Source organism: Candoia aspera, chromosome 15, assembly GCF_035149785.1.
Source record: "Candoia aspera isolate rCanAsp1 chromosome 15, rCanAsp1.hap2, whole genome shotgun sequence".
NCBI classification, from domain to species: Eukaryota; Metazoa; Chordata; class Lepidosauria; order Squamata; family Boidae; genus Candoia; species Candoia aspera.
In genome coordinates, this window is record NC_086167.1 from 4,922,475 (window position 1) to 4,941,754 (window position 19,280).

Consider the following 19,280-nt stretch of genomic DNA (forward strand, 5'->3'; position numbering starts at 1 on the left):
AAGTAGCATTAGCTCATCTGATCATGTTTCCTGTCTGGTCTACCTGGTAAGGCTGACATCAGTCTTGCAAGTCTGAAAGTACAAATCTCCTACTGTCTCTTTTACAGTCTAAGAAATTAGGGAGGGTCCCTTCTGGGTCTCTTTCTCTGCCCATTATGCAGCTGCGGGCTTTGCCCTCTCTTATCTGACTGTTCCCTAGGCAGTATCTCTTCCCCGTCTCCCAAGGTCTTTCTCACATACTCACACACCATTACAGCTATCCACTATCACTAACAGCCACTTCAACTCTACCTGTTAGGTAACTAACAGTTTGGACCTTGATATTTAGCTGTAAAAGAGACAGGAGAGTTGTACTTTCAGAACTGCAAGATTGATGTCAGTCTTCCCAGGTAGGCCAGACAGGAAACACAACCAGATGAGCTAATTCTACTTTATTGTAAGGCTACATTGACAGAATCTTGAAAGTCTGAAAGTACAATTCTCCCCCTACCTCCTCTACAGCCCGAGAAACTAGGGAGGATCCCTCCTGAGCCCCTTTCTCCACCCATTGTGCAGCTGCAGGCTTTGCCCTCTCTTATCTGACTGTTCCCTAGGCAGCATCTCTTCACTCCATCTCCCAAGGTCTTTCCTACATACATTCTGCCAATCTCAGGATATACTTTTCCCCCTTTCCTTCCTTGGCCATATTGCTCATTGTTCCTTTGTTCAGTTGCTGCTTCTCACCCCACCTACCTCGAAGGGTTGTAGTGGGAGGTGGTTAAAAACAGGCCGAGATCCTCACAGATGCCCTGTTTGAATTCAAAACTTCCTGCTTCGAGTGCCCAGCAGTGGTTGTGAGGGCAAAACAGACCGGTTGATCCCTTTGGAACAGTTTAAGATTCAAAACACTGTAGAAATTATCTCCGAAGCCCCTTTTCATGCTCAGGGCTGGACATTTTGGCTGTGGAAACCCTGGAAGTCCAAACATTTTGCATATTCCTAGCAGGGGTCCCCAACATAAGTTGCTTAATCCAGAGTGATTGACCCAGAGTCATATTTGCAGCCCTGTTGATTTCAACCCCCATATTGGCAATCATGAATGTGCAAATTTAATGAGTTTCCTCCTCTCTGTTCCAGGAAGATTGGGTTTGCAAGGGCCACCGGGCCCCGTAGGGCCCAAAGGAGATGCTGGGATCCGGGGGCCTTCAGGCGTTCCTGGGGTCAAGGGTCCAGTTGGACCACAGGGTACGTTGGTGCTGTTATGGGGCGCAGTTCCTTCTTTGCTCACAGAATCCGGAGCGTCTCGGATTAAGATTCCAAAGAATATAATCCATTGATTAAAACCTGCCCTTGGCAGCCTTTCCCTACTGAATGTTACAGGTAGTCCTCACTTAACAACCATTCGTTTAGTGATGGTTCGGACTTACAATGGTGCCGAAAAAACTGACTTATGACCGGTCCTCACACTTAGGGCCATCGCAGCTTCCCCATGACGACATGATCACAATTTGGGCACTTGGCAACTGGTTCATGTTTATGACTGTTGCAGCATCCTGTGGTCACGTGATCACCATTTTCAACCTGCCTGGCTGGCTTCTGGCAAGCAAAACCAGTGGGGAACTGCCTGATTTGCTTAATGACCACTGGTTTGCTTAACGCCCACAATGCTTTGCTTAAAGACCACTGCAAAAAAGGTCGTGAAATCAGGTCAGATGCTCTTAATGACTGCTTTGCTAAGCAACCAAAATTCCAGTCGTTAAGTGAAGACTACCTGTACTACACTCTTGCCCATTAATGCCCCCCTGCATTTCTAATGAGCAAGAAAAACTATTGAAAGGAGATGTGCTTGCGAACCTTTGTCTGCAAAGGTATGGTAAATCATTCTTTTGAGAGCAGATTGCAGCCAGGTAGAGAGACCTTAAAAAAATATCAATGCTTAGCAGATGCTTAGGGAGAAAAGGGGGAAAGAATTAATGTGTGATCGTGATCCAGGTCAAGAACATGTTTTTAAGCAGGTCCCCAAATAACCACTTTTGGCTCAAAATAAAACTGGCCAGTTTAACCATGCTGGATTCTCCCCCCCCCCTTTTCTCTCCCCTGCCCCCATGTAAATAAAAGGTCACTCTGGCTCTCCACATTTTTCAGAGGTACAGTTTCTATAGCTTTTCAAGAACTTCCCATTTACTTTTCAGATTGAGCTTGGTGTTAAGGATTTGTATTTAGCTAACCCAGCTGATTTTCCCTGGGCTTGGAAAATAAGCCCAGTTAGGCTTGGTTAGTCTTGGATGGGAGTCCACCAGAGATCCCAGGTCTTTACAAAGGGAAGTTGAAAATTATCCTAGAAGAAGTGGAAGATCATGTCCTGTGGTGGGAGGAGATGGGTGGTGACAAATTTGATACTGAATGAATGAATGAATGAATTGCTACAGTATGGTACAGTACAGTGTCTCAACCTTGGCAGCTTGAAGATGGGTGGACTTCAACTCCCAGAAATCCCCAGCCAGCATTGTTAGGTGGCTGGCTGGGGAATTCTGGGAGTTGAAGTCCACCCATCTTCAAGCTGCCAAGGTTGAGAAACACTGGTCCAGTAGCTATGAAAGCTACTGGAGATATCTGTAAGTCACTGGCTCAACTCCCAGGAAACCTAATATTATGTTCAAGGAGAATCTCTCATATTTTGGGAATAGGACTGTAGCTGCTGGACAGGGTGAGAATTTGCTTGTGTTTGGAGATTTCCTGGCAGAGGAATTATCTGTTGGGTCTCTGTGTGAGTCTCCAGTCTCAGCTCTTCCCTTCCCATGATCCACAATCCACAATTGTCCCATGATGGAGTAAAGAGCTGAAGGACTTTGGGATGGAAATGCCTTTTTCTGACAAGTCAATGAAATGCTAACAAAACTTCCAAGCTGTTGTTTGTGAGTTAATTTGACCTGGTTCACACGTCCCACGAAACAATTGTTTGCTTAACCATCATTTATCCAACGAACTACCGTTGCTGGGTTCTCACCATACATTAAACCATCAATCCTAGTGTACTAACCACAATGGTTGGTTTCATATAGAAAAGCCACAAGCCAACACCTGGCATTTTGGTGGAGCGAGTTTTGGGAACTCAGCCGGTCTATTTCAATATATGCATTTCATGTGTAGAGAGGAAGGAAGATGACCGTTTCCTAGGCAAAAAGGGATGAAGCACTTTTAAGTCCAGAGCAGCCAGATAACATTTGGAAGCGGCTCAGAGAGACACCCCCCTAATTCACTGGAGTATAGGAAGGGGGAGGAGGACAAGCACAAGCAGACTTGCAAGATTCTGTTGTTATAGCCCATCTCCAACAAAGTAGTTTTAGTCTCCCTGTGCAGTTGAATTCCTGGTCTGGCCTACCTAGTGGGGCTGGCATCGTGTTACACTCATGTAATTTAACATTTTTAAATTGCACCCTGGAACTCAACAGAATCAGCTATCCTTCGGAGGGAGGTGGGTGTTGCCTCTCCATAAGTCCCTGCACTAGATTTTCTTCCATCCTGTCAGGGTCCTGCAGAAACATTTGTGACCCTCCTTTTCCCCACTTCCAAAGCTCTCCTGGAGAGAAGAAGGAAGGCCACCTCCAGTTGGCCTCCAGGGGTGACTGTAGTCTGAAGTTTAGGAAAAGCTGCTGTCGGAGACGGGTGATGGTAGGCTGCTTAAAACAGAGCCAGAGCAGGAACCAATAAGGGGCTGCCCTTCAGTTTGGCAGCCTGCATGCCACCTCCATGGGTCTGCTTAGCATTTCCTATTTGGAACACATCCAGAGAAAATGGCTTCTGGCTATTTGGAGTTAATTATTAACCCCACAGAGATCCCAATCTGCATCTCCTACCCACACAGTTCCCTCCTGCCCCCCCTCCCCCCTGCTGAGCTATTCTTTCACATTGCAGTTTTTTGTGATGACCTCCCAGGGCTGGGCAGGAATGATGGGAGAGGCTCTCTGGCCCAAACCAGCATCTTTACTTTTCCGGTCTCAGTGCACTCGTGGGCTGTGGTACAAGGACGTGGAGCCCCAATCCCACGTCCAAGTCCCCTGCAGAAGAGCTATCGGTGTCAGCCTTACCAGGTAGACCAGACAGGAAACATGGCCAAATAAGCTAATTCTACTTTATTATAAAGCTACATTGAGAGAATCTTGCAAGTCTGAAAGTACAAACCTCCCCATACCTCCTTTACAGCCTGAGAAACTAGGGAGGGTCCCTTCTGAGCCTCTTTCCCCACCCACTATTCAGCTGCGGGCTATGTCCTCTCTTATCTGACCATTCTCTAGGCAGCATCTCTTTGCCCTGTCTCCCAAGGTCTTTCCCACATACCATTACAATCGGATCCAGGGTCCATCTCGTCCAGTAGCCTGTTTCCAACAGTATGCAACTATCTCTCTCTCTCTCTCTCTCTCTCTCAAATTTCTAACACTGCCCATCTCCCCCCAAAAGGGGGACTCTGGGCGGTTTACAATAAAATCCACAATTAAAACCATAAAAATATAAATTACAGTATAAACAGATAATAAATCATAATAAATAAATACAAAATCCAAGGAGCAAGGATCTCATTTATTGGGAGGGAGTTACGGTACCAGCCACCCCCAGGAAGAACTATTGCTGCTCCCACCCCAGGCGAGGTGGCAGAACCAGGTCTTCAAATTCTTCCGGAAGGCCGGGAGCGAAGCGGCCTGCCTCACCTCCAGGGGCAGAATGTTCCAGAAGGCTGGTGCCACTGCAGAGAAGGCCCGCCTCCTGGACCCCGCCAAGTGGAATTCCCTTACCGGTGGGGTCTGTAGCATGCCGTCTCAATCTTCCTGTTGCTGGCTGCTCAACAATGAAAACTTAAGGATATTCTGCTCTTGAACATGCAGGCTCCACTTAGATCAGTGTTTCTCAACCTTGTCAACCTTCAGATGTGTGGACTTCAATTCAATTCACTTCAATTCCCACCCATGGCTGGCTGGGGAATTCTGGGAGTTGAAGTCCACACAGCTTAAAGTTGACCAGGTTGAGAAACCCTGCTCTAACATATTAGTAATCAGAGCTTGAAGAGACGTTCTCCGTGGATTAACTGGTTGCTCATCCAGGTTGCTAGGAGGGACTTCCAACCTTAATTCTGACATGGGGGCTTCTCTTGGGATTGAAGGGAGCATGGGAGATCGGGGGGCTGCAAACTGTAGGAGAGAAGACTGTACCACAGAGGAGACAATGCGAGTGTGGGAAGTCAGGGAGGCTGCAGACTACTGGGAAGAGGACTGTACCATGAAAGAAAGGAAGTCATGCATATATTTTGGCCATCTCATCACTACATATAAGAACCCTGCGTGCCACATGCTCAGTGGACAACCATTTCAGCGGAGATCCTCATCATACAGTACTGAATGATCTGGTACTAAAAATGCAGAAGAAACATTCAGGCTGGGAAATGCAGCCAGAGGGCCCTGTCAATATCATGTCCTTTGTGTCCTTCCTCGGTCCACCTGGACCTCACGCCTTGCCCATAAGTACAACAGCTTTGCTTGGCTCATCTCTTTTCACTTTCTACATTTTTTTCTTTCAGGTCCTCCAGGTCCCCCTGGCCCACCAGGACGAGATGGGGCAAGGGGGGTCCCTGGAGAGAAGGGGCCTCCTGGACCACCAGGACCACCAGCCCCAGTCAGGCCCCAAATTTCACCAATCCCAGATCAAAGTAAGTCAAAGCAAGGCTGGCTGGGGAATTCTGGGAGTTGCAGTCCACACGTCTTAAAGTTGCTGAGGTTGAGGAACACTGGGCTAGATGGAGAAACATGGGCTGGTGGGGAAGGTGCTGGACTAAGGGTGGGGAGACCCAGGTTCTAGTCCCCCTTCAGGCATGGAAGCTCCATGAAGGACCTGGGGACAGTCCCTCTCTCTCAGCTGAAGAGCCACCATGGCGGAGTGGTTGAGTGTTGGGCTGGGTGTGAGGTGACCCAGGTTCTACTCCCTCTCAGCCATAAAGACTTCCAAGATGACTTTGGGCCAGTCCGTCTCTCACAACCCAGTAGTCATTGTGGTGTAGCAGTGAAGGTGCTGGACTAAGAGTGGGGACACCCAGGTTCTGGTCCCTCCTCAGCCATGGAAGCTACATGAGGGACCTGGGGACAGTCACTCTACTCTTTCTCAACCTAAGAGCCATCATGGTGGAGTGGTTAAGGTGTTGGGAGTGGGGAGACCCAGGTTCTAGTCCCCCTCAGCCATAAAGACTCCCAAGATGACCTTGGCCAGTCCTTCTCTCTCAACCCAACAGGCAGAGCGATGTAAAGGTGTGAAGGTTTGGACTAAGAGGGGGAGACCCAGGTTCTGGTCCCTCCTCAGCCTGGGAAGCTCCATGAGGGACCTGGGGACAGTCCCTCTCTCCGCCCAAGAGCCATCATGGTGGAGTCATTAAGGGGCTTTACTAGGAGCAGGGCGAAGCTCTCTGGGGGACTTCGGGCCAGGTGCTGTCTCTCAGATCACCCCGCCTCACAGGGTGGCCGTTGGCCTTTGTATACCATTTAGACTCCTCCGAGACAGAAGCGGTTTATAAAGGCAAATAAATGGGAGGCTGTGTATGCCTCCTTGAGATCCTGAAAAAGGCGGGATATTAATTTGAAACACAGGTAAACGTAGCTGATATAAAAAACCATCCTGGAACAAGGCCATGGCAACCCCATTTCTCTACGGCTGCCACGAAAATTACCTGGATGTGTCCAGAGGGCCCCCAGGAGCTGAGTTTGACTTGAGGGAGTCTTGAACTCTTTTCTCCTGGTTGAAATGCTTTTTTGTTTCCCATAAATCCGCCATCTCTTGTTGCTGCTTGAAGCAGGAAAACCGCTCTTCTTTAGGGCTTTCTCATGGACCTTTATTTCAGCTGGGCAAATGTGGCTGTGTCAAGAGCCACAGAAATGTCACCAGGAAGGAACTCAACATGGCCAGCCTGCTGAGGGCTCTGATGAAGGAAGATCAGCTTTCCTTCTTTAGAGAACAAGGGTGGTTGAACAGAAGAGCTGCCCTGAATGCCCATTGCAGAAAGGGTAGACAGAATAAGCATTGGAGAAAGGGATGATTCTGTGGAGCAGAAATGGCCCAGCTGAGTCAATTGTACACTGAGGATGCCTTCACACAACACCCATAACCTGCTGATTGAATTAGCCTGCCTCCCCAGTTCCCACAATACATGAACCATAATCAAATGGTCTAGGTTAATTTCTCTAAGCCACAGAAGAACCAGTGAAGGTTAATGCTAGCCAGGCGTAACATTAACCTTGTGCAAATACATCTGTTAGGTCTTTACCTGGCTCGTTTAGCCGGTTGTGTGAGCACTGCTGAATTGTTTAGTAGGGATCAATCAAAAATAAATCATCACTTTTGTTGGCAGATTGCTGGGAAAGCCTTTGGCCCAGGAGAGATCAGAAAAGTCACGCACCAGGCATTTCTATAAAAATAATTTATTTACAGAAAGCAAAACGAAAGCAAAACATATTTAAAGGACTTGGCTCTCAGTGAGAGCAGCCTGACTTTCTACATGTCTGCACAAAAGGAAAAGAGGAACTAACAAGAATTTCAGGCTAGTTCCTCCCCCCCAGGTGATGCAACCATTTAACATGTGAAAAGGAGACAATTAAATTCAACCTCTTCACCCAGCCAAAATGATTAGTTACTATAGCAACCTTAATCTGTAGTAGGAAACATTAACAACTTTATCTTCTTTTTTTCATCGTTACACTGGTTTTGTAGACCATGGGACCCTCCTAGACATAATATATCTTCATTTCTGCTAAGCTTCCCGTAGTATTGACATGCTAGGCTAATATGAGCTGGATGTTAAAGAGAATCCAGAGCTATTTGAACAACTATATCCAGGAAATGGTGTATCGTATTTTGGCATCAGTCTGAAAGGATCGGGTAGAGGATTTTTTTCCTGCAATGTGCATGTTCTGCACTTTCATAAAGGGTTTGGAGTAGAAGTGACCTGTGTCTAATTTTCAGGTAACTCCAAACAGTAGGTAAAATAATCTAGCTTACACTTTCTATTAAGGCTTAACATAGCTTGTTTGACTATGGGCCGTGGAGCAAATCATGGTTTAAGAAAGTAGGGCTCATTGTGATGGGTAAATCCAGCTAGCAAGATTCTGATAGGCTAGGGTGCTAGAGGAGCCCGTTTGGTGTAGTGGGCGAGGCACCAGGCTAGAAACCAGGAGACCATGAATTCTAGTCCTGCCTTAGGCGTGAAAGCTGGCTGGGCAACCTTGGGCCAGCCACTTCCTCTCAGCCCTAGGAAGGAGGCAGTGGCAAACCACTTCTGAAAAACCTTGCCAAGAAAACTGCAGGGACTTGTCCAGGCAGTTGCTAGGAGTCAAAAAAACTGACTCGAAGGAACAAAGGAAAAAAAAGGATGCTAAATCAAAATCAGGAAAACAGAATTCACAGCAAGAGGGCAAAAAATTCCTGTCTGTAGGTACAAAGGTCAAAGACACAAGTACAGGATGCAGGATTGGCAGAAACAAAACAAAATCGGGATATTTTTAGTGGAAATTTTAGTGGGGTGTGAGCAGACATTTTGAAACATTTATTTTCAAAAGCTAAATATAATCTACAGCTGCATGAACTGAAAGTTTCTCTAAGCCCTTCTCCGTGGCTCCGTACAGTACATGTACATATGCACATTTTTTTTACCTGTTTCTTAGTTTTCGTTTGCACCTTCAGTTAAGAGTCCCTCTGGTGGGAGGAGATGGGTGGTGACAAATTTGATAAATAAATGAATGAAGCCACCATCACCCCATCCACTGGCACCAAGCAGGCTGTAAAACAAGCTCTTGGGCACAAGAGTTTAGTGCAGCCTTCCTCAACTTTTCAACCCCAGAGCAACCCTTGAAATATTTTTCAGGCTTTGGGGAACCCTGCACGTTCAGGCTCAAATGTAGGCCGGAAGTTACAAAAGTATGATACTGGTTTCATGGTTTGGCCTGTTGATATGCACTAACGGTGTTCTCAAACTAAAAATAAAGAATGAAACTCACCTCTTTAAGGTGAAGTTGCCCAAATTTGAGATCATTTTTTAAATAAATTGTGATCTCCCAGAGAACCCCTAGTGACCTCTCGCGGAACCCGGGGGTGCTGCAGAACCCTGGTTGAGAAACCCTGGTTTAGGAGCTTGCATGTTATTGTAACAATTGTGGATGTGTGTGGAGAGAGAGAATATGTGGGTGACCTTAACGAGAATGCCTTCATTGCCTTTCTTTTCCCTTACGTCTTAGGGGACTTGCTTCTCTCCAACTCCTTCACTGAAACTGGTGTAACTGGTCCAGTTACAGCTGGACCTCCTGGCCCAATGGGTAAGCATCCGAATTATTTATTTATTCATTCATTCATTCATTTATCAAATTTGTATGGACGCCCAACTCACAAGAAGTAACTCTGGGCAGCGTACAGCAAAAAATAGAAAGCAATGAACATGTCAAAAACAGTCATATTCAAAGTTAAAAAAGCATAAAGCACACAAGAGATTAGATCAGCAAGGGAGCCGCCTCAACATCTCACCGGTCCCCTGAGACCTCCCAGCTCTGATGGAAGAGCCAGGTTTTGAGGGATTTCTGGAAAATAAGTAGGGATGGAGATGACCTCACTTCAAGGGGGAGAATGTTCCATAAGGCGGGCGCCCATCCCAAGCAGCCTCCCTCTACCTGTTGCCTTCCAGGTGGATTTGACTAGGATTCCCAATGCATTGGAGTCCTGTGAGCCTCCTTTAATAATAATAGTAATAGTAATTTATTAAACTTATTAAACCTTTGATTGCCATATACAAGTAACATCACGTCAAGAAGAAGTACGATGACCTTGATGGAGATATGCAGGAACCATCACCTGGGCAAAAGGGGATGAAGCATTTTTAAGTCCAGAAGGTCCAGATAACATTCCGAAGTGCTCAGCTCCCTAATTCACTGGAGTATATTTGATTCCTGCCTTGGGCTTAGGCAGGGGGTAGAACTAGAACACCTCCGAGGTCCCTTCCAACCCTATGATGCTATGAGGAAGGAGGAGGAGCTACAGCACAATCAGACTTGCAAGACTCTGTTATTATAGCCAATATCTGTAAAAGTAGTTTTAGCCTTCCTGTGGAATTGATTTCCTGGTCTGGTCTACCTAGTGGGGCTGACACCTCATCAGTGCAAGAATTTTGGAGAAGAGGGGTTCCTTGGTTGGCTTGTACATACTTGGATGGAATGGCCCTGTGGGCGGATGCTGCTTTGCAAATGATTGATGCCTTGTTGTAGGTAGATTATCTATTTGGCTAATCTGGGGGTGATTCTAAGTTATCTATGTTTTTGCTTCTTAGAAAATGGCCTGGAACTATCTAGGTGTTGCTGTGTGATGTGGGAATGTGGTTGGGTATTGACCTGATGCTCTAATGCTGGATCTTTTGATAGGTCTTTTGATAAGTCCATCAACAGCTCCCTAGTTAAGAGTTTGTCTATAGGTCTATTGATTGCTACTTGATTGGAGTCCCATGCTTCTAAGAATTCTCTTGCATTTTTCAATCTGGCTTGTTTTATGACTTTCACTGTTTCCCAGTTGAAATTATGCCCATAATTCCTGTTTGCAGGAGGATGATTAATGAAGGCGCATCATGTCTTTGGACACCTAGTTGATGTTTGTGGATCCATTCTGCTCATCTTCTGCTTGTTTGTCCAATTCCCACTGCCCCGGCCAACAGGTTCATTGGACATGCTGATCTTGAGGGAGGTCTTACCTTAGCCAGGGGCATCTGCAGTGTGGACATTAAAAAGGGCTGGGGCTTTGATCATGGGATCACTACTGCCATTTTTACTTCTTTGACCCCACCTCTGTGGGCTTCCCTAACTGCAGTCCCTCTTTGGGGAAAGGGGGAAAGAGTCTTGCTCATCAGCTTGAGAGTTGTGGAGTCAGTAGCAAGAATTTTCTTCTGTGTCTCTTTCCAAACCCAGATACCCAAACCGTCCCATGAAACCAACTGGTTTGCGCCATAGATATGTAGCTCGTAAAAATGATGACTGCATGTCTAGAGCTGAGATGGCTTTAAAAACGTAGACAGTTTGGTGGAAGGGTAGGAAAAAACCACATCTTTCTGTAGCTATTAATCAGCCTGGCTGAGAATGGAAGCTGCTCAGGCCACAGAATTCTTGTCTGATCTCCAGTGATAGGTTTAGAGGAGAGGAAAAACGCTGTTATGTTCCAGTTACAAGCCTCTCACAAGCATCTGCAGATGGTAACCAGGTTGGGGTGACTCCACTGTAAAAGTCCTGTCTGGAAACATTGATCGTAAAAATTTAATTGCTTTCGGTTGTATAATCATGTTGGATTCATTCCGTAAGCTGCCTAGGAACTTGGGTTCTGGGCAAATACGCTATTTTAATAAATGGGGGAATAGATGGAAAGCTGGAAGTCAAGGCAAGGGGAAAACCACAGCTCTCTATTATCTGTGTGATCACTAAAGTTAGTTGGCCTCTTCAGGAAGCTACAATGATGAACATTAGAAAATAGTAGAAAATAGACTGGGATGGTGTTTCCCAACTTTGGCAGCTTTAAGATGCATGGATGAGAAGTGTGGACCTCAATTCCCAGACTTCTCCAGCCACCTTTTCTTGGAACAACCATCCAGCAGAAGTAGTTGTTGACCAGGATACACTATCTTTTTCTCTCTAGGTCCCCCAGGACCTGCTGGAAAACAAGGTTCTCCAGGGCATGATGTAAGTAGATCCAGTCTCTCACCAGGAAGCACAGATCTTTGGGAAGAGGGGAGAGATTCCACCACAGTTGCTGCTATGGGCTGTTTAGGGCTTATGTTTTCATGGGGAGGGGCCATTGTTTCCCAGCTCCTGGAATTCCCAGTATTGGGGTGTGAAAGGACTGCAACTCCCAGGGAGCCCAGTTGGCACTAAGAGTTGGGTTCCTCCTGAGTCCTACCACCAGTTGTGAAGAAGGCCTTGTGTCTGTAGCAGGACATGCTCCCAGCCCTTGTATATCATTGTCTAAAATTCATTGATGGTACGACCCAAGCAGACCTACATCCAGCTGCTTTGCAACCACTGAAGTGGGGTCATTTTCCTTTCCCATGCCTCAGCCATCTTGGTTAGGGGATGGGAAGGCTAACCCCCTGCAACACCCCTTCCTCTGGCAAGCTATTAAAAGCTGTTTGCAAGCTGCAGTACTGGGGTCAACATGGAGGAACAGCAAGCTGGGTTTACCATCTGTTGAGAAGGCTTGCAATGAGATGGCTTGTGCAGAGCTCACAGATGAGGGGCAGAGTTGAGCAAGAGACCCATCTCCTTGGCTTAACAACCCACACTGGCTGGTGCTCACACCACATGAGCCAAAGCCAACAAGCCATGTTGTGGCTTAAGGTGACTCCCTTGTTCCCATTACGTGCTAACCATAATGTGATTGGTTTGATTTTGACTTTGCCCACTGCAGTTTGCCAGTGATGGTTGGTTTAGTACAGTGTGTCTCAACCTTGGCAGCTTGAAGATGTGTGGACTTCAACTCCCAGAATTCCCCAGCCAGCATGGCTGGCTGGGGAATTCTGGGAGTTGAAGTCCACACATCTTCAAGCTGCCAAGGTTGAGGCACACTGGATTAGTCTGTGATTGTGCTTGCCTGCTCTGCTCATAATGAGCTTGTACATTTATGCTCAGGCTTACTTTGGCAGAAGGGGGATCCTGGCAATATATGAGACAGGAAGGCAGAAATGGAGGTCTAGCTGGGATGTTGCCCCCAAGGGACATCACTGAGAGGAAGCAGGACAGGAGAAGGAAATGGTCCGCACTTCTTGCCAGGGAAAATGCGTGCGGGATGGAATCACCTGGCCTTGCCTGATGCAGAATTATGCCTTCTTCTAGGGAATCCCAGGAACACCAGGTGCTGTTGGGGCTGCTGGTCCTCTTGGACAGAAAGGAGAGAGGGTGAGTTTCCAGTCTGGCTGCATGGGCAAGTTGGGGACCCAAATGTGTACCCCTGAAATGGAGATGGGTCACACCAAATTCCTGACACCCAGATAAACAACGGACTTCATGCAGCACTTTTGTCTGTGCGTGTGGCTCCGAGTCAGTCGTGACTCCTGGTCACTGCCTGGACAAGTTCCTGCAGTTTGCTTGGCAACATGTCTCAAAAATGGCTCATCTCCTTCCTGGGGTTGAATGAGGGGGACTGGCCCAGAGCCACCAGCTGGCTTTGTGTCTAAGACAGGACTAGGACTCACCTTCTCCTAATTCCTAGCCTGGTGCCTTAACCACCCCACCAAACTGGCTCTCTGCACACAACATGCTAAGCTCATCCTTATGGCTCACTGTTTGGGGGGAGCTAGTCAGGATGGACTGTAAATCAAGGTTTATGTCTGAACATTGTGAGTAAACCTGGTGGGGTTCATTCCTTGAGCCCCAGATAAGCCAAGCCTGGCTGTGTGTAAGCACGGCCTACCAAGGCTTGATTTCACTGACTTCGTTGTTCTTGTTGTGGAGCCAACTAGACTGGATGCTGGACATGGGCCACGGCTGCATCTAGGAGGCTGACCAGGGAGTCAGACTTGGTGTCTGGGTGCCAAATGCCCTGGGTTGCCCTCTTAGGCATCCCTTCCCAAGCACGATGGTGCCGAAAGGATAAATTGTGGGTCACAACGTCACAATGCAAACTCCACCCTTTTGTAGTACATGCATCACAATGCATACTTGGCCACTTCCTGACCCCAGTGGATGTCTACTACTGACACCTTACTTTTCCTCCTACAAAATAAAAAATCCAGTCTGGTATTCCAAGGAACACAGCAGCTCTGTTCAGCTGTCACTGAATTTCCCATGAAGCTGTGATTTGCTGTTGTTCCATGTCACTGTACCTAATTAAAAGGGCAGCTGATGTTGCATTTCCTACAATGCTCAGGAGCTCTGTCGCATTACGGGTAGTCCTCGCTTAACGAGCACAGTTGGGACTGGAATTTTGGTTGCTAAGTGAAGTGGTCACTAAGTGAATCCAACCTGGTTTCACAATCTTTTTTGCAGCAGTCGTTAAGCGAGTCACAGTAGGCATAAAACGAACCACATGGTTATTAAGCAAATCACACGGTTCCCCATTGATTTTGCTTGCTGGAAGCTGCCCGGGAAGGTAAAAAATGGCGATTGGGTGACCACAGGACGCTGCAATGGTCATAAAGGTGAACTGCTTGCCAAGTGCCCAGATTGTGGTTATGTGACCAGGGGGACACTGCAACAGTTGTGAGTGTGAGTACCAGTCACAAGTCAGTTTTTCAGCACTGTCATAAGTCCAAACCATCATTAAACAAATGGTTCTTAAGCGAGGACTACCCTGTAGTGCACTGTAGGATATTAAGATGGAGATGGCTCAACTCAGATGCCCAGCATCAGTTAGGCACTTTTGCTTCTGTCCAGTGTTGGCACTATACCTAGGGTGAAATTGGCCCAACCTGAACCTGGCCCAGGTTCAAGATCATTTGGAAGAAGGCAGGCCCTTGCTGGAATACAATCAGGAACCAGAGCATCCTTGGAAATAAGGAGGTTGATGCCAGAGGCTGAAGCTTACTTTTTCCAGCAGGACGCCTCCCCATTGTTTTTAAAAAATTAATTCATCTTTTAAAAAGATCTTCTGGGGAACGGAGTAAGGTATCGGCAGGTGCCACATTGAAGATCCAGGCTAGAAGCTGGCAAAACCGCCACGCTCTCTCTGCACCCTCCTCCAAAAAGACAAATGTGGACACGGCGTGAATTTTGCTGACCCAAATCTGGGCCGTCTCTCCTCTGTCTTTCCCATGGCTTGTGAATTCCCTCCTTCCCCAATTTGGTTGTGCTAGATTACGGTGCCCATTTTTCCCAGCCTACGTGGGCGGGGGTGATGGGAATTGTGGTCCAAATCCTTTCCAGCAAAGTGCCAGGTTGCGAGAGACTCGCTTTCCTTATTTCCTAACACCTTATTTTGGTTTCTTCCAGGGTGAACCAGGCCCCAAGGGTGACCCGGGTGAGAAAGGTTCCTGGGTAAGTTCTGGGTGGCAGCCCCCTTTCCTCCCTTTCTCTCCTCCATAGCCCTTATTTCTTTCCATCTCCTGCCAGGAGGCCCCTCATCTCTTAAAACAGTCGGTCCCACCTGCCCGAGAAGAAGGGAGCAGCTGCCCTCCAGGAGGCATTAAGTCAGAATATGAGAAGGCAGAAAAGTTGTGAGATCACCAACAATCCCCAAACGTTGGTCACCCAGTCCCTTGAGTTATTCTGTGAGAACGTGCAAACCTCAGGCGATCTTACATGAGGAGGTCAACATCTTGGGAGACTGCGTATTTTAAAAAAACACTAAATAATTTATTTAATTTGGTGGTAATGTGGGCAGCAGTGGGTGTCGTAGTCAAAAGCAACTCGTGGTCTTTGCTGAGAATGACATGGAGAGACAATGCCCCCCTTCCTGCCAGTCTGTCATTGTTCTGAGATCCCCTTCTGGCTTTGCAGAGAGACGTGTGTTTGTCCCTTGAAACAAAAAGGGCGTTGAGTTTTGGGGCGTGGCCAACACTTTACCGTCTCTGATCGTCTTTTTCAACCAGATCCTCTTCCCTTCTCACATTCAGTTATAAATGCCATTGAATCCAGATTCTGTACACCGTGTGGACAGTGATGTCATGGTACGTGTGACATCCTTGTGGCTCCTACCAAACACCTGTTTCTCTGCCTTGTTTTCTGCAGTTGCGAGAAGAGAGAGGGTTTGGGGAGGAAATGGATGGAACACTCCCACCCACTTCCTCGTTCAGGAGCTCCACCTGGGTGGGGAGCGTACCATTTCAGAATGCGGGTTCAGAATTATGTGATGGAGCAGCCCATCATAGAACAGTGGAGTATCTAGGAGATGAGACTAGATCACTTCTCCTTCATGTACTGATTTTCTGTCGGGAGAGAATGTTCTGTCCTGCTCACTCCCTTCCATAGGTTGATGTATACAGTCCAAATAAGAATTCAGAGGAAGGCAAATGAGGTGATCCAAGGACATGAGGATATGTCTCATGAGGACAGGCTGGGGGAAGCTGAGATGTTCAGAAGAGACAGGATAGCCAGGGAAGCTACAGGGAAGATAGCCAGGAATTATTTTCCACTGAAATTAGGGCCAGAAATCAGTTGCAACTACCTAGGTTTTGTTTAACTGTAAGGAAAAACTCCCTGAGGGTAAGCTGTACACAACAGAGGAACAGCCTACCTACCAACATTGTGGATTCTCCATCTCTGGAGGTTTTTAAGAAGAAGCTGAACAGCCATCTCTCAAAGATGGTTTTCCTGCACATTCCAGAGGGTTGGTCTAGACCAGTGTTTCTCAACCTTGGCCACTTTAAGATGAGTAGACTTCAGCTCCCTGGCTGGGGAATTCTGGGAGTCAAAGTCCACACGTCTTAAAGTGGCCAAGGTTGAGAAACACTGGTCTAGATGATCCATGGGGTCCTTCCAACTCTACAATTCCATGGTTCTATGACTTGCTGGCAAAGCTAGACCTTAAGAAAGGGGGGACCGTGGGAGAGGAAGTCAGATAAGTCAGTGGCGATGCACGTAAAAAGGGGCAGGGCTTTGATCATGCAGTCACAGCTGACATCTTGACTTTTTTGCCCCGTCTTTGGTGGATCCCCCTCCTTAAGACTAATTAAGGTGGGGGGGATTGGATGGACACCCTGAAACTGAGGTGAACTTTTCTCATTGCCTCTAGAGAAGGTTTCAGTGGCTTTCCCTCATGTGAGAACAAGCTGTTTTCTGGAGTGTGACGAGATTTTCATGACTAAAGCAATAATGCATGGGAAAGGGTCCCATAACGCAGCCTTCTCCCCCAGTCGTGGTCCTGAACCCTCCCGCAGAGCCCTGCGCAGCTCTTAATTTTGAAACTAACTTGGTGACCCATTAGGAGTTTCCCACTTCCGCCTTCCAAAAAACTTTAGCGGCTCCTGGATTTGATCCACAGGCAGACTCTTTTTCCTCTCTCGCTCTGGAGCTGAAAACGTCTGATAAAAATAGGGTTTAGAGGGTTTAGAAATGGAATGACGAAAGCAAAGGAAGCTTTGAGGGGGTGCCATTGACCCCAGGAACTCACCTCTTGCATTTCTGTTTGGGGAACGTGAATAGAGAAAATAACTGGTGCAGCAGGACTGTTTTTTTTCTTTTTTAATCTCTGCCAGGAAAAGACTGCCATGGCTTTGATTTACGGTATCTCCCTCAGCAAGCATGCATATGGAATCCTCCAGAAGTGGTTTGCAAATCTTTCATTGCTTGGCCTCTGAACTTGCTTTTCAGGGTCCTATCAGAGTGGGGTCCACAGTATCAGTACGCAGACTCTGTCATTCCCCTCTGGGGAAAAAAAACGGTCCAGGGCCTCCAAAGGACCCACACCTTTCATTCCAGACTCCTAACAGCACTGTTTCTCAACCTTGGCCACTTTAAGATGTGTGACCTTCAGCTCCCAGAATTCCCCAGCCAGCTATTCTGGGAGCTGAAGGCCACACATCTTAAAGTGGCCAAGGTTGAGAAACACTGCCTAATGAGAACATTCCTTTGCATTTTGATTTGAACTGGGCGTACGATGGTGTTTTAAAAGCCTTGGCAAAGGTAGATTTTCTTTTATTGCAGATAGACAGAAGGGGAGTCTCCTGAGGCTGGATCTGGCCAATGGTTTGTCCAGTCCAGCCACAACCAGGTGTGTTCAGGAAGCGCATCAATCCTTGTGGTCATTCACTCCTGCTGTTTTTGATTCTGAAAGCAGTGCTTGGTGAACAGACCAGGAGCCATGCAGAGCTTGGTTTTCCATGAATCCCCCCAACAGTGATTCTCCTCTTAAATGACCCCTTTCCTGATACTGGTGATATCCCCAGCAAGAATCCTCCTCCTCATTGGTTCCAAATCTCTGTCCATTCAGTTTCAGCAAATGACCTCAAGATCTGATATTGTCAAGGCCGAATAAAAGGGCTCTCCATCCTTGAAATCATGCCGCTGGTTGTGTCCAACCTTCAAATTATTCAGCTCTGATTTAGCCGAGCCTAGTGTGTTTTGGAAACCCAGCCCTTGTAGGCATCCCAAAATATGTTTAACATACTCATAAAACAAAGAGGACACCACAGTTCCTCACTAAGATCTAATTAACACATCTCTGTATCCTCATATCGCATCTGCAACATGGTCCCTGCAACATGCAAAGGGGGCAGGTCAGCAAGTTGCCCAGCCCATCCTGGAAAATCAGCCTGGAGGAAAACCATGGGTTTACATCCGAGCAAAGTGGGTGATGCTCCGAGTTGCTCTGCTTGTTTGCCCTGCAGGGGAAAAAATTAGGCATCTGTAGCTGTGTTAACACAATGACACTTTAAAAATCCATTGACTGCACATCCACTGTTCATTGGACTCTGAGTGTGTGTGTATATGCATGGTTTAGCATTGTGTGTGAACCACAACCACCAATGGGTTAGGATTTAGGGTACTGTGCAAACAGAAAATTGGCTCAATTCAATAACCAAGTTAAATGTGTTGCATGAATGCAGCCCAGGCAGGGGTGTGGGTCAACATGGTCGAAGTGATGGTCATGATGGTGTAATGCACATAAAAACCAGGCAGAGCATTGATCGCACCATTGTGGCTGCAATCTCGACCTTTTTTTTGTTGGTTTGTTTTTACTATATCCTAATATCCACCGTGGCTGTTCTGAAAACTATCTCACCTAGTCTAGCCTACTCTGTTGGGTGGACCCAGCCCCTTGATGCCTGCTAAGGGGGCCTCCATTGCAGCACGGGTTGAAAAACCCCTTGGCATTTAGCTGTGGTGGGTCCCAGCTGAAGCTAGAGATGGGCTTCCATTTCTTCTTGTCTCTACCCAGTTTCCCACTCCCACCTACAGTAATGTAAAACTTCAGGACAGCCCCGATAAGAAAGATGGGGAGGAGAAGGGCCGGGAAGGAACGGTTGGGGCCGATCCCTCGGCCCCCACCATTAAAGTGACGGTGGGTGACCTTGGGGTAAACACTTGAGTTCGGATGGCAGGCATCTTTCCTAATCTGGCAGAAGCTGTTCCTCTTCAGCCTGTCTTTGGAGTCCTGGGAAGGGAACGGAGAAGAATGAAGTTACCGACTGGCTCGTGCCAATAACCTCACCCGCCCATTTCCTACCTCCTCCTCCCCAGTCCCTGAGGCCACCGGGGCCATCCTTGACTGGGAGTTCTGGGGTTGCCGTCTCAAGCCGTGGGAAAGCAGGCTCCGTGGCTGGTCTTGGGGTAGGAGTTCAAGTAGTGGGGAGGTCCCATAAGGCAGCTGATGGTCGG

The 19,280-nt window shown here is 47.3% G+C and overlaps 1 protein-coding gene across 7 annotated transcripts in view; it reads left to right on the forward strand.

Annotated features, from left to right (window-relative positions):
• The window catches only part of EMID1 (EMI domain containing 1), a 66,452-nt gene that overhangs the window by 38,159 nt on the left and 9,013 nt on the right, over positions 1–19,280 (forward strand). For 4 of the 7 annotated variants that reach the window (XM_063315380.1, XM_063315379.1, XM_063315381.1 and 1 more), the window contains exons 7-12: positions 1,117–1,224; positions 5,549–5,677; positions 9,243–9,320; positions 11,668–11,711; positions 12,861–12,923; positions 14,955–14,999. In XM_063315380.1, coding sequence (XP_063171450.1) covers positions 1,117–1,224; positions 5,549–5,677; positions 9,243–9,320; positions 11,668–11,711; positions 12,861–12,923; positions 14,955–14,999 — 467 coding nt within the window. Of the gene's footprint in view, positions 1–1,116; positions 1,225–5,548; positions 5,678–9,242; positions 9,321–11,667; positions 11,712–12,656; positions 12,841–12,860; positions 12,924–14,954; positions 15,000–15,553; positions 15,821–19,280 lie in introns of those variants that run through there. The other 3 variants (XM_063315383.1, XM_063315385.1, XM_063315386.1) reach the window with 3 other exon arrangements.